Here is a 14,278-nt window from a genome sequence, read left to right as displayed (position 1 = left end):
GAGCGAAGTGATGTACCATGAAGCAGGGCACACATATCAACCAAAACACAGTACATTTTTAGCTTTAACAAGACATCACGACTTTCAAAAGAAAGCACCTTTATCAATTAGTCTCTTAGCACTTAATTCTTATGGACTCGGTGAAGAACTTAATTTTGTTCATTCAGTGATACAGAACTGATTAAAGTGCTGTAGAAAGGATAAAAATAATTTGCTTTTCTCTATTAAAACCCTTTTTTATTCCTCTTGAGACTTGCCTTCAGTAATAACTCACATGTTAAAACTGACGGAACAGCATTATCAAAAAACAGCTGCTTACCTCAGAGGGCATTTATTAAAACATTTCAGGTACTTCACCAAAGCACTGTGCAAGAAAAGCTTATCTACACCCTGTGTTGAACAGTACTGGTTTTAGTCATCTTTTGCTTTTTCCTTTAGATATTGCCTCTCCGTAGGTCAGGTGAATAAAGTCAAATAGTTGCGTGGCATTGGCAGCATTACCCAAAATTTTGGAGAGTTCGTCCCTGGACAGTGTCACTAGCTCTGCAACGCTTTTAACGCGGTTCATTAAGGCACGGCAGTTTTTTGCGTTAATACCTGGCATTTTTAACAGAAAGTCCTGAGGACCGGGGTTGTACTTGTCTGACTCCGGAAGAATCTCAGAATCTGCGGTGACAGCCATTGCTGTTTCTGCATCAGGTTGGGGGTGGTTTTGTTTTAGCTCCTCAAACAGTTCAGCAGTAGCATGAGGAGAGGGACACCACAGGATACGCAACTTCGGGAAATGGAGTGTAAGCAGGGTTAGTTTAGAAGTGACATCATTACTGGAGATTTCCTGATGTAGAGAGCCTCGTGGAATCAAGGAGAAAGATTTGTGAGGATCAAATTCAATGAGGAGAATTGGTCGCTTATAGTAACGGGACATAGAAATGCATTGTGAATACAGTCTGCCGTTATTTAAGGAACCAATTAGATCGCTGATACTTTTCCGCTCTACACAGATATCAGGAGTTAAAATATAATCTCCAACTTCCAAAGTAACAGGCTCAATGTCAATACCGCGACGATGAATCAATGACGGAAGCTCACTACGGAATTCCCGCATATCCACTATTACAGTTTGCTGAACACTCTGCTGTTCCTGCCCACCTACAGAACAAAAGAAATACCATTAACCGAATGCTTATGACCTCTGACTCTGGTTGTAGAGCTTTCCTGTGTGCTGCCAATGCTTCTGTAATGGATGGACTTCACATCTCAAATTATGCCTCATATTCAGCAGTATAATACATCCAGACTTCATTGAATTTTTCACTGTTACAGAGAAAAATTGCTTGCCAAATTATACACTGCAGTTTATGGAGTATGCTCTGCAGTCTAACAGAACTATCACTACCTGCTGTAAGCTTTGTATAAGTGACAATGAAATACGTTAAACTGTAGAGAAACTTTATTTAAATGCACCAGCAAAATTGTTAAAAAGTTGCCTGGAAAACAAGATAATGAAGCTGATCCTTTTTATTCCCAGCTGTTTCCCGCAGAAATATGGTATTTTATTGCAGGAGCTGCACTTTAGCCTCTCTAGATCTGTAGAAGGACACATGAAGAGACTGCAGCATCATGGCCACAAAAGACATAACAGCAAAGATCAGAGAGCATATGGTAAAGGAGAGCAGGATTACAGAAATGACAGCAAAGAAAAACAGGGGCAGAGCTGTAAAGATGAGGACAAGAGTATACGTATCGGAGGAAAGGAACAAAAACGTGGTTAGAACTGCAACAAAAGAAAAAGATGCTTCATTGCAAAGCAAGCAGACAAACCCCACAACCCGCAGCTGTTTACCCAGGCAGTCCATTTTGCCAAGATCAAAGGAAGTCCCCAGCATTTACTAGCTCAAGGACAACATGCCTTTGACTACCTGTAGCCTTCAGTTTTAATGTTTTAACTTCTGTCCACCTCCCTACAAGCAATGCAAGACAGTCTCATAACCAACAAGCTGCCTAGTAACAATCCGAATGTATCTGTCTTAATGGTAAAATACTTCATTAAGTAGTATGTTCTTTTCAAAAGAAAAACATAATTCACTGTCATTGCATGGACGGAGGCAGGCAGAGGAAGGGAGATCAGGCCCGCAAAGTCACTGTGCAGTGTGGCTACGGCCAGACGCTTGGGATGGGATTTCAATGCAACAGCGACGGGGCCCTTTCCCAAAGCCCAGAGGGACCAGCCGCACCTCAGGAAGGGCTCACCTGCTTTGCGTGTGTCAGCAGAAACAGAGGCAGATTTAGCATCTCTTACGAGGTCCAAGTTGGTTTCATCTCTTCCTTCTCTTTCTTCAGGAATAACCATGCCGGCCTTTTCTCTAAGGAACCACAAACAAAGAAACACTGAAAACTGCAATTATGTGAGAAAAACAGATCAAAATACAGCCAGATGTAAATTTATATATAGTTTAGTACTAATTGCAAAGCTGATCAGAAATGCAATTTCCTAAGTTTTACAGATGGTTGGGCTAGATGCTATGTTTTTAGTATCAGTTGTTAGTGCTTTTTAGCATCTCCTTTTTTAATTTTATAACTTCTCAGGGCCCATGAAACAAAGGAACTAATGACTAGTAATGGCAGCATAACCTGTGAGAAGACACTGTCAGTAAAAATACTGTTTTATACAGTCTAAGAAAAATAATTGTTTTGTTCCCCAAAACAACTTAGTCATAAAAGCTATAGAAATATCTTCCAAGAAATGTTACCCGCAGACAAAAACACATTTACAGAAATTAAATTCATAGACAATTAGGGAAAAATACAAGTCGTGCTGTTTAGCCTTTGAAATTTAATATTAAAACCCCTAAAACTAATAACTAAAATATCAGGCGCTTTGAAAAGGAAGGTTTTGACTTTTCTTTGATTTTCAATAGGAAAGTTCTCTAAACATCTGAAAAGTGATTGAATTAAAAGTTTATTTAAAGCCTTTACAGAAGCAAGAACTTCACTCTATTTAAAATGTAAGTGGATAAGGGAATTACACGGAACTTGAATAATAAAGGTTGTAAACTACTCTTGTTACCGAATGAGTTTTTCGAAGGCCTCCTTCTCTTTTCTTAGAGCTGTGAGATAGCGCTGTTCTTCTGTCGAGCCCCCATATATAAGGAAATAAACCCTGTAGGTTTGGAGGAGGAAAAAAAAAAAAAATGGAAAAAGAGAGAGATCACAAAACTTCACATTAAGTTAAAAACACCCACAACCAATATTTAAGATTAGTATCAGTAAATGCTTGAGAAGTCAGTATTTGCCTTAAAAAAGGTAAGTGGAAAACCACTATCTTTTTCTGCAAAAATATCTTCTGTAAAGAGATTCCACAATCAGCAATAAAAATTCTTACATCCGGTGTTTCCTCTTTCCCCAGTGGCAGATACACGTACTGGAAATCTGGGATGCAGCCGGACTGGACTCAGACTGCAGTCAGCCATTCAGCAAGGACACAAAGCAAATATAATGGAGAAGCTGCTTTCTTACTGTTTTAAAATTCTTCCCAGTAGAATACATATAACAAACTAAAAAATATGCAATCATCCTGGGTTAGGATAAACACCATTTAAGGTTTTAAACTGCAGGTTCTACAAAGAATGTGCTGTCATGTGTCTCGCAAAGATGAACACACTGACAAATGAAGTTTTATTCTGCAAATAGGGATTTATACAGAATGTATAAGAATTAATAATTAACTTCAGAAATTAATTGCCTATAGTTTTCAGCACAGTCATTTTTTTCCAGTATATCTCAATTGAGGTCCATTTTGACAGACTGATAGGATTTTATTTCTATTACTTTTTTCCACGCGCTGCATCTAACCCCTACTTGCCTGACTGCATCTGATTGTCCTGCTTTGAAGTGTAGTTACAACACATGCTGATTAGGCAATTAAAAATAAATTGTACAAATAACCCGGTAATTATCCTCATGCAAGATACTTTGTGAGTCCCATCATTCGTATCTGCACTAGAGGGTCCCCACCTGGATACCAGGTACAGACACACTAAGAACTGCCAGACTGGCTTCCATTGTCAGGTACGTCACACAAATACAAATCTGTGACTAGAAAAATCACAGCTGCTCTGTTAAATTTATGCAGATAACTTTCATGAGGTGATTAAAGTATAAAGCATTATAATTCAAAAGGAAACAATTTCATATGCCAATAAATTGTGTTTCAACTGTTGGAAGTAAAGCGTGTTTATTCTAAGACTTCAGAAATTGCCAGAGGTTATTTTCAGAGAGCTAGAGGTGTAACTACTGTTAACTGTATTCAAGAAATGCTGTATCAGGTAGCCATATAAATGAAAGATAATGCAAAACCTCATATTTATTAAATTTTAAGTTTTCGATATCTTTAACATTTTCTGTAACATCTATTCATAAAAGTGAGTTTTGCAATTTACAAGTGCATCAAATATATACACACAATACGGAAATCTATCTTTCAGCTAACACCAGAACGGAGTATAACTCCAAATACCGAGCATAAGTGCAAATACTTCTCATTTTCTTTACTGCATTTTCCTTTACTTGTTCTTCTAGTAGTTTCTGAATTACTGGTCTTTAGCATGACCAGACACCAGGAAAACTGAAAATTAATAAAATCCAAGATGAAGCTTATTGTGTAAAAATAATAGCTATAGAGACAGTTTAAAGTGAGACTACAGCAAAATAGATCTATTGCCACTAAGATCACCTTGGCAGAGGTCTGGCAGAAGATGGAATGAACAATTTTTTTTTTTTTTTTTTTTTTTAACAGGTATGTTTCTGTTGTTAAGGGACTAAATACCTGCTGGGAAGTAAAAATTACGTTTTGGTTACATCAGACATTATACTTTTGTTTAAAATCAAGAAGAGGGCTGAACAGGAATCAAAGGGCAGCTAAAGAAAATCACTAGATGCACGTCCCGCCTTGACTGCTGAAAGTGCCCTTGGAAGACTAAAATCACCCTGCCCAGACCAACTTGCCTCAAAGGCTTCCCAGGCCTGCTTGCCTTGTAGATTTCCAGCTGCCGAACAAAAGTCAGCTCTGCATCATACAACACAACGTATCTTGGTTCTACTTCATGCAGCACCCGAGTGAGCGCGTAGGGATCGCTGCAGCCCTGCAACGGGTGAATGATTGTCAGCGGGCTCTTGAAAATACCGTAGTAACAGTCTGAGGGTAAGTTCACATGGAAATCTTCAGGAACAGTCTCTTCAATGCTGCTTTCTTGGCTACTGCTTAACTCTTTGTTATCTTCCACCTCTAGCTCCTCTCTCTTCTCCTCCTCAGTTCTCCCTACCATTTGGATTATAGTCCGGTCTTGCTGTTTCTTGTGTTTATTTTGTTTTGAAGAAGTTGTGAGCTTGGCTTTTTTGGTTGGAGGCCCTGTGTTTGGTCCGGCATTTCCTTTGGACTTCACAGCTTTTCTGTCCTTAATCCACACTTCTCCAGCTTTCTCATCCTTTCCGAAAGTTTTGTTATACAGTCTTGTTAAAAAAGCTTCTGCTCCAGCAATAATATACTCCCTGAGCTGGGCACAAGCTCGGTCATCACTGGCACAAATAAGCACTTGCCCTGCAGTCAAGAAACAGTATCATGTTTATAGTCTGCTCTGCTGTACCTCTTATCCAGCTACCAGACATCTCTCGAGCAAATTGTTTTTAATGCTCCTAGAAGCACGCCTGCCAAATGCTTTAGCATTTGGATGTCACTTGCAGGGAGTCTGCATCGCATGGTGTTTCGTACCAAACCAGATTAGAGAAGGTTAATGGGAGTTCAGCATTCCTTACTGCTACACCATCTAAACTAGCGAGGTTTTCCCTTTGACCCCCTGAAACGAGGCAGACATTGCATGCATCGAAAGATACTCGGACAGTGTGTTTTGGTTTGGGTTTTTTTTTTTAGAACGTGGAATAAAAGAGAGCTTAATTTAGACCATTCTAATTTTCAGCCTCTGTCAGCTGTGTTACAGAGTCTAAAAAATACATGTTTCACACAGTATTACTGACGTTTGTGGGCCTTGAATAACAATTCTCCACAAGCTGACTCAGATAAACTCCTACAACACTAGATGAGGGAGCCAGTTCTTATCCAGAGTCAGAACACTGTGGGTGGGAGAGAAAAGCACTTTTTTACCCTTACTACTTCCTAAAATAAAACCTGGTGAAATTTAAGGGGATGAAAAGCCTTAAAATAGGAAAGGCAGCAAAGCAGTTAGTTTGAAACACACTTGCCTTCTACTCTCTACCCCATTTAGGTGCATCTCCTGAAGCAGCAAGTTTTCAGGTGCATGAGAAGAATGTGTGAGGTGGAAAGGGCATAAGACAGAACCCCTATTTCTTTTGAACCTGAACTTGAGAAATGAGTGAATGGTACCTTGATTATTACAAATTTCCACATTACTGGTTTTAGTGGTTTTGAGACTAAGGTATCACTGCAATATAGAAATGTAAGTTAAAATATTTTTTCTTAATAATACAAGTTCTTTCTTAAACAGTATTGCACAGTAACCAACAGCATTTCTCTTTTAGAGCAAGAACTAAGTAGGAGTTTATGTAAAACTATTTAGTTTTACACAGTTTATGTACATACATACATCTGTACATAAACTCCTAAGTCCACAAATCATTAAATTTAAAAACAGCTCTTTAATGAAACTACAGTAAAGAGTTAGGTTCCTTCTTCAAAAGTCAAGTAGAAGTAGAAACAAGCTGTACTGTGAACATTTACATAATTTAGTATTCTCTCACCTGGACCACCAAGGTCTTCACTGTTCTTATTCTCATTTTCAATTTCTTTCAGTACTTCTCTCAAAGCTTCCCATTTTGGGTTACTTTCTAGAACCAATTCCCTTTCCAGTTCTGAAACAAAGTAAGATTGAACACAGCAGCTCTTACAGCCAAAATACCCTTCAGAACTTTAAATTAGTGGTTAGATGTCAATAGCATGACGGTTGTTGGCAAATACAATATTCAACAGCCTACATATGCAACTTGTTATGCTAATGGGTTGGAGAGTGCTCTTACAGAAACATTTAAAAATGGGGATAAGTGCTTTAGTGAAGCAAAAAGTTAAAATATTGACTCGTTCTTCAATTCTGAAACTCCTGAATTTATTTTTTTTTAATAAAAGCAACAGCAGCCTCCTGCCTGTTCACATAAAATAAAAAAGATCAAGGTAAACACCGATGTAAATCAACAACAATTCCATAAAAGCTCTCACAATGATCGGCTGGGCAAGCTTAAAAGAGCCCCTTCTTCGTGACTCTGTTTTATGTTGTTTACGATACGATTTTTGAACCAAGATTATGTCTCAACTTATTCCAGCTAACAGATTGAGATCTTGAGCTGTGTAGGGAACCATAGCACAAATAATAATATGCAGAGCGTTTGAATCGTGTGACACTCTCAAACTTAAAATTAGGAATGATCAGTACCATTTTCCTTCTTTACATCACTTTTTTCAGAGACTTTGCCTTTCTGATGCAGTTTCTCATCTGCAATGCGATAAACTCTAGCTCGAGCATTTACAAACATCGAAGTACTGGAGTCAAGAAACAGCCAACCTGAAGAGGAGAACAAAGCAGCAGTAGTTTGACATTTGCAATGTGTATGTGTTTCAGTCCTTTCCAGTAAAAGCCCCAAATCTCTCATCTGGAATACCTGTGCTACCTGCTTGCTATGTAATTACTAGCTTAGTAAAAGACAAGAAATGTGATGCAAATCTCACACTGTTAAGTAACAGCAGTTAAGTGGGAAGATGAAAGCATTATCTGTCAATAAAAACCTACGTCCTTATGGCTGGTTATGTAAAACCTAATTAGATACCTTCATATGTTTGGGAATGTTAATTAAAAATATCAACATTTCACTGTTCATGCATTAACTTGTATGGCTATTCAGTGTTTACCTGAATTCTCACCAAAAGCTTTTTCACTTGCTTTCAGTGACTCCAGAAGATTAAGGAAAGTGACACAATCATACTGAGTTAGGTACAGTAGCAAAGTACGTAGTATCTTCAGATCCTGGACCAAAGACTTTGTCTTAGCTCCAAGCTGATGCCAGAGAGGATCTAAATAGTGACGTATCGTCTAGAAATATAAATTGGAAAGTTCTGGGTGTCAAATACACAGTATACTACCCAAGATAATAATGCACTTTTTTCTTCCTTTACAGGACATGCCACTAGTTTCCCAAAGTTATTAAACTACCAAATTAAAGATGTGATGGTGAGGTATTTGTTTTGGTAAGTAATCATTTTTTTGCAACGTTAACATAATAGAGACGCCTTTACGTAAAACATTTCAACAATTAGCCAATGTATGTAATTTAATGCTTTCAGTACGTATTTGCCTTTCCATATAACAATAAAATACTGGTAAAATAGAAAAAAAGCACCCAAACTTATTTACTGGTACTGGCCTGTGCCTTTAGTCTGTAGTATCCTTTACTTAGGTAAAGGAAAAAACATTATAATGTCATCCAAAATAAGATGAGTACCATGCAGATATGCAACCTACAGAGCGTAAGAGAAAAACCCTCCAAATATTTCAAGTACAGCAGGCCTCACATCAAGATTAAATCACAGGAAACAAATAACCATGTTTCACTAGGATGGTTGAAGTTTATCATTTTACCCCTCAGAGAGCATATGTACGCCAAACATTGTAGATCTGCCAAAAACAACAATACCCACACAATTAATGACATACATAATGTTTAAAAGAGACAACAGATGCAAGCATGTGCGTGTCATGTATTACATACAATGCTTCTCCTAATAGAGAAAATAAAAGATACAAGCAGGAAATTCAAGAGGAAAAAAGGGGGTATGTGTGTGGAAATAACTGCATACCTATCTTTAAAGTATTCTGAGCTGAAATTACAGCCATCTTAATAATAATAATAATAATAATAATAATAATAATAATAATAATAATAATAATAAAGAAGCAACCATGAATCAGGATGTTCTTACTGTAGGGACTTTGGAAGAACATAATACCAATACCCCCAAAATCCTTCTGGCAACTGCCACTTCACCATTACAGATTAACACAGTTTCTCTCCTTGTAGCACCAATAAACATGTCATGGGAGAATACTCGGTGGCTGCTGGTTATTTATTTTACAAATTATATTTTTGTTTGCATGGCAGACAGTTTGAAGACCTACATTCCTTTAGTTAGACACAGCAAAACAAACAAAAGTTACCTTGTCAAAAGGTTTACCAATAGCATTTTCTAAAGATAAATCTTCTACTTCAAGAGCTGGATTATAACGTTTGAGTTCTCTCAGACATGCGTTCAAAATGTCCAGGACTGAAGTCTGGATAGCAAGCATAGCAGGGGTCATTGACACGTGTATTTCCACCACTTCAGGTTTATGCTTCTCTAGAAATGAGTTGACTGCTATATGAAATCTAAGAGGAAAACAGCACATTAAGACCTACATGGATGGTTTGCTTCAGCTACAATTATTCAGAAGTTTGTATAAACAACAATTACAATTGTTTTAAATGTAAACAAGTAAGTTAATTGCAAAATAGATCCGTTTCTACTGATGTGAAGACTGCAATCTTACGAACAGCCTCAGAAAACCATCTGTTCCACAATTATGACTCTTGTCATTCTATTCATGCGAGCCTACAGTGCTGGTGAATGATCCACGGAAAATTATGGCACTAGATCCTACATCATTATTACATGTAACAAACATTAAAATAAACCCAAAACATCTCATAAGGGAGAAACTGGAAAGGGTTCCTAAATCCTTTGGAATCACACGGATCCAGCAGCAGATTCTGACATTGCCAGCTTCTGATTACAAGCAGCAGGTCCATGTCAGAACCCTGCCCTTCCAGCCAGCCCCACTGGACGGGGACAGAGATGCTACCTGATTTTTATTAACAGGACGAAGCTCAGAGAACATTACGCCTGCTGACTTCTGAAACTCAATGCCCAAACCCCTAGTTATGTCCACTTTATTTCTTTGTGAAAGAAAGGCTGTTAGACAGTTTACATTGCAGAGTAACGGTACGTTAAGATGGAGTGAACCGCATTCTAGACTGGACTAAAGGCACAAACGGGCAGACCTCCCGCCCAAGGCAAGAGCACTGCATGGGTAAGCAGCTGAAGTGCCCAGTTCCATTTGTGGCTCTGCTCCTGACTTAATGCATGTCACAAACATGGCAATTTGCTTTCCATCACTCACCAAGAAATATTCTTCATACACAACATACATGTAAAAGAAGATTAAAAAAATCTGGCAGGTAGAAAGAGATCCGTGGAGTTTCATTGCAGCTGGAAACAAATACCTCCATGAATGGCAGAACTGAGAGATTGTATTCCTGTTACTTCATGGCTTAAATAATCTGTTTAATAAGCAAAGTTTTTCTTAAGCTATTAAGAATGTCACTTTCTGCTGTGATTTTTGTTGGGTACAAGGACAGCTATACCATTGCGTTCAGCCCCCTACAGATTTCATTTGGGTCTCTCTTCAAAAATACTTACAGAAATTTAGGATCTTGAAGACCACTTCATCTGTCAAAAATTGAGTGAAATTTGTTTGGGAATATAAGAGGGAACAGAGATCAGCAAGTGACTGCATACACCTCATTTTCTTAGGAGCCCATTGTAACATCCTTCATCTTTTTTTTAACTCTCCAGTGAAGTAAAGAGGTGCCTTACCTTGGCCACAGATAAAGTTTCCTGACGAAAAGATTTCTCATCACTCTTTCCACCTGGCAAAAGCCAGTGTTAAATGCAACTGCGTTATCTGTAAAAGCTTTAATGAAGCCTTGCTTGTTCTTCTGGCGATACAGTCGCAAGATAAATGCTTCCTGACAGGACTCAATGATTCTGTGCGCTTTGTATACCAAAATGCCTGGCAAATCAAAAGGTTTTCAAGTTACAGAAAAGTAAAGAAAGGTCCAATTTTGTATACATTTTTCCTCAAAACTGTCTTATTCTTTTAACTTTTTTTTTCTTAAATAAAGTAAAACAGGAATTTAAATCTTCTAAAGTGATGGCTGAACAAACTATCTGTTTAGCATAATACCATCCTACTTATAGTCAGTACTTCTCTGTTTATGAAATGAGTTCATACTGCTGCATAAGCCTTGGTAGAAACAACTTGCCATCAACGTGCATCAGTTTATGCTATTAAGTACATAATTTCTGTTTGGCCAAAACCACCAGGGATAATCCTTCTGTACTGCAGTGATAACTTCTTCATTTAGCTGAATTTATGAGTTCATCAGATGTTAACTCACATGTGATCCTACACTGATTTTATAAACAACATTTATAACACCTAAAAACACTTCACTGTTGGTTTTGGTTTTTTTTTTGATATATTTACTCCTCAAGAAACACTGTTACGAGTTTTTGTTGGTTTTGCCGTGCAATTTCACACAGAGATAATATACATCTCCAACAGAACCAGGCGTTACCCAAGGTTCAGATGAAGCAGCAGGTCTATCAAAGGTGCTGTCACACTGACCTCTAGTGGCAATGCAAAAACTGTAACAGCTCTGTGTCAGTAGAGCACAGCACTACTTTTTAGATCTTTTAGTGTATTTCTTCTTTTCATACTGACCAACTCCAAAGGTGTGCTTGCTTGATTTTTTTATTCCCCCCCCCCTTTTTTTTGGTAGGGAGAAAGTTAGAGAAGAAGGGGTCAAGGGGAAGAAAAGAAATTAAAGTAGGTTGCCCAGAAAATGTGTTAACTTTTTTTTTAATGTAGAAATATCAGAATTGACAAATTTGGTGTCTTTTGGCTCTAGCATAAAACTGTTGAAAATGTTTTACAGATTAGAGCTTGTCATACATGGACTAAAAGGAAGGGGACACAGCTTCTGAAGCAGAAACTTACATTCTTCTAAGCATTCAATATTTGGTTATGTTTAGCCATTAAGATGTTAACATTTAGAGAACAATAAAATATTCTTATATTCCTGGCTCTTTCATTAGCTCTCCAGGCTGTAACAAGGTTTCCAGCTTAGACAGGAACACAAAAACAGTGGTGGCTGGGGGAGAAGGTGAACAGAACATGAGAGGAAAAAGACAACTGTAACATCTTTCATGTATAACTTTTATATAACAAAAAAAAAGGTCAGAAGCTCTTCCCAAAATCTTTACAAGGACAGTAAGAGCACTACTTCATAATACTGCAACTTAGATAGCGTTCACGGTGTGCCAAGCAAACATTAGTAAGGTATTGCTATTTTTTGATAGGAAAAGTCACCAGAAGTAATTTGTTAATGCAAAAACTAGGTAGTGTGCATGGTTGATAACACATGACATCTACAATCGGTTTTAACCATAGGCCAGTGCCCTACAGACTACAGGACACTATCTCGCCAAGTACAATCAATTATTCTTCTTTGAAAGCCACTCTGAACTTTATGCTTCTTATGTCAATGGCATAGTTTAACTGCTGATTTGTTTTCCAGGCACTTATTGATATCAGCCATAGAAATACACGATCCGGTATCTAAAAATAATGTGGATGTTTTCAAATTGTACAATTAAATAAGGCAAATGAGTTTGGAGCAAAGAAAACCACTAAAAAAAAAAAAAAAAAGAACAAACTAGATATTTGCTGTTTTTACTTCAGTCTTTGTGGAAAAAAAGGAATAACTCTTCAATTTCAATCTGGGTTAACAGAACTCTTCATATAGAATTAAGCTTTACATATTTTCAAACAGAACAGCCTTAGCTTTATTTCATTAAACTCTTACCGGTAATGAGGTTTGCAGGAATTCTGTCAGTAAGGAAATCTACCACAAGGATTCGACTTGTTGCAAAGATGACTCCTCCTTGTGTATAAAATTCATATCGAGTATTATTTGTAATTTCATTTGTAACCCGCCGAGGAAGATGAACCACTCCATCTGACCTCAGCTGATCAATAAAATACTCCTAAACCAAATACAATAAAAACACGACTTCATTGTAGCAACTGATGAAATGGATGTGAAAAAACATTCATCATACATACTCTGTTAACTCTGAGGAGCTGTCCAAATCAAATTAAAAGCATGATAGTATGACACACTACCTAAGGAAGTCTGAACTATCATGATTTTCTGAGGAACTTTGTTCAGTTTTAAACTCATCCAGGTGATTTAAAAATGTATGTATTTTCAGCAGCAGCTAGACAGTACTTAACCACATATGAGCCACTGACACTCAAAGAAGCTTACATTTTCTTTTACATTTTACTAGCTCTTTTTTAAGGAACAGGCAAGTTTAATATCAACTGAAGAAGAGAGAATTGGGAAGTGACTGTCCTTTAGTCCACTCACTGCTATCAAAGACAACTGCAGCAGGTAGGTCACATACACCAAGCTTAATCTTATAAACTACAGCTGTGACATTCATTCACCTACGGCCACCACAAAAAAAAACCCCAACATCATCTCCCTGACGGTGGGAAGTCTCCCTGGTTCCAGGCAAAACAGGGCGGCATTTTTTGGTACAAGCGGGGACAATCTGTCAGCACGTGTCACCCCTCTCCGCTCGCCGGCAGCTAACAGCTCTCTGCTCTCTACGAGCCAGGTACGTGAGCTTGTTCCAGCCCGTTATCATCGTCAGGGCTCCGCCGAGATGCACGAGAACGAACCCGGCCCTTGCCCCGACGCCGAACGCGCCAGGTCCGACCGCTGCTCCCAGAGAGGGCCCGGCCCCCCGCGCCGCCAGCCCGCCCGGCCACCGCGCCCCGCCGCGGCCGCCCCTCCGCTCGGGGGAGCGGGCAGCACCCTCCCCCCCGGGCCGAGGCACGGACGGGGCCGCCGCGGGCCGCGCCCGCCGAAACGGAGCGGCGCCCGGTGAGGGGGAAGGGGCGAGCGGGCGCGACGCCGCTGAGAGCGGCTGCCCTCACCTCCTCGGCGGGGCCGGTGTTCAGCACCAGCACCAGGCTGGCGGGCTCGCAGTAGAGGCGGAGGAAGCGCAGCAGCAGGCGGTCGATGCCGAGCCCGCGGGCGCAGATCACCAGCCCGTCCTGGTGGAAGAGGTCCAGGAAGATCTGACTCTCATGCTCCAGCAGCGCCGCCATGGCCGCCGCACCCGCCGCTCGTGGAGCAGCGCATGCGTGCCAGCCGCCGCCCCCTCCCGCTGCTGCGGTGGGCGCCGCCGCGGCGCTGCCCCCTGCCGGGCTCAGGCGACGAGGTCCTCCAGCGCGGGCGCGGTGAGTTTTCCCGCCCCGAGCGCGAGGCGCCTCAGGCGAAGCTCCGGCGGGCGGCGGCGGTCGAGGAG

The 14,278-nt window shown here is 39.7% G+C and overlaps 1 protein-coding gene across 1 annotated transcript; it reads right to left on the bottom strand.

The window, feature by feature from the left end:
• Positions 1–335: 335 nt before the first annotated feature.
• On the bottom strand, positions 336–14,078 carry ERCC4 (ERCC excision repair 4, endonuclease catalytic subunit). Its single transcript, XM_086473068.1, has 11 exons — positions 13,905–14,078; positions 12,763–12,943; positions 10,709–10,904; positions 9,234–9,441; positions 7,931–8,111; positions 7,458–7,586; positions 6,772–6,882; positions 5,005–5,596; positions 3,068–3,160; positions 2,251–2,363; positions 336–1,149 (listed from the first exon to the last, which is right to left on the bottom strand). The coding sequence occupies exons 1-11, from the start codon at positions 14,076–14,078 to the stop codon at positions 416–418; spliced, it is 2,712 nt and encodes a 903-aa protein (XP_086329194.1). The 3' UTR covers positions 336–415.
• Between the last annotated feature and the right edge of the window lie 200 nt (positions 14,079–14,278).

The sequence above is a fragment of the Leptosomus discolor genome, chromosome 14, assembly GCF_034619465.1.
Source record: "Leptosomus discolor isolate bLepDis1 chromosome 14, bLepDis1.hap2, whole genome shotgun sequence".
NCBI lineage: Eukaryota > Metazoa > Chordata > Aves > Leptosomiformes > Leptosomidae > Leptosomus > Leptosomus discolor.
The sequence above is the reverse complement of the archived record's forward strand: the minus strand, read 5'-3'. Positions and strand labels throughout refer to the sequence as shown.

Coding starts and splice junctions, on each gene's coding strand:
- ERCC4 (XM_086473068.1), bottom strand. CDS start 14,078: ATGGCGGCGCTGCTGGAGCATGAGAGTCAGATCTTCCTGGACCTCTTC. Junction 8,112..9,233: donor TTGGTAAACCTTTTGACAAG/GTAACTTTTGTT, acceptor TTATATTTCTAG/ACGATACGTCACTATTTAGA. Junction 2,364..3,067: donor GCCTTCGAAAAACTCATTCG/GTAACAAGAGTA, acceptor GTGGTTCCTTAG/AGAAAAGGCCGGCATGGTTA.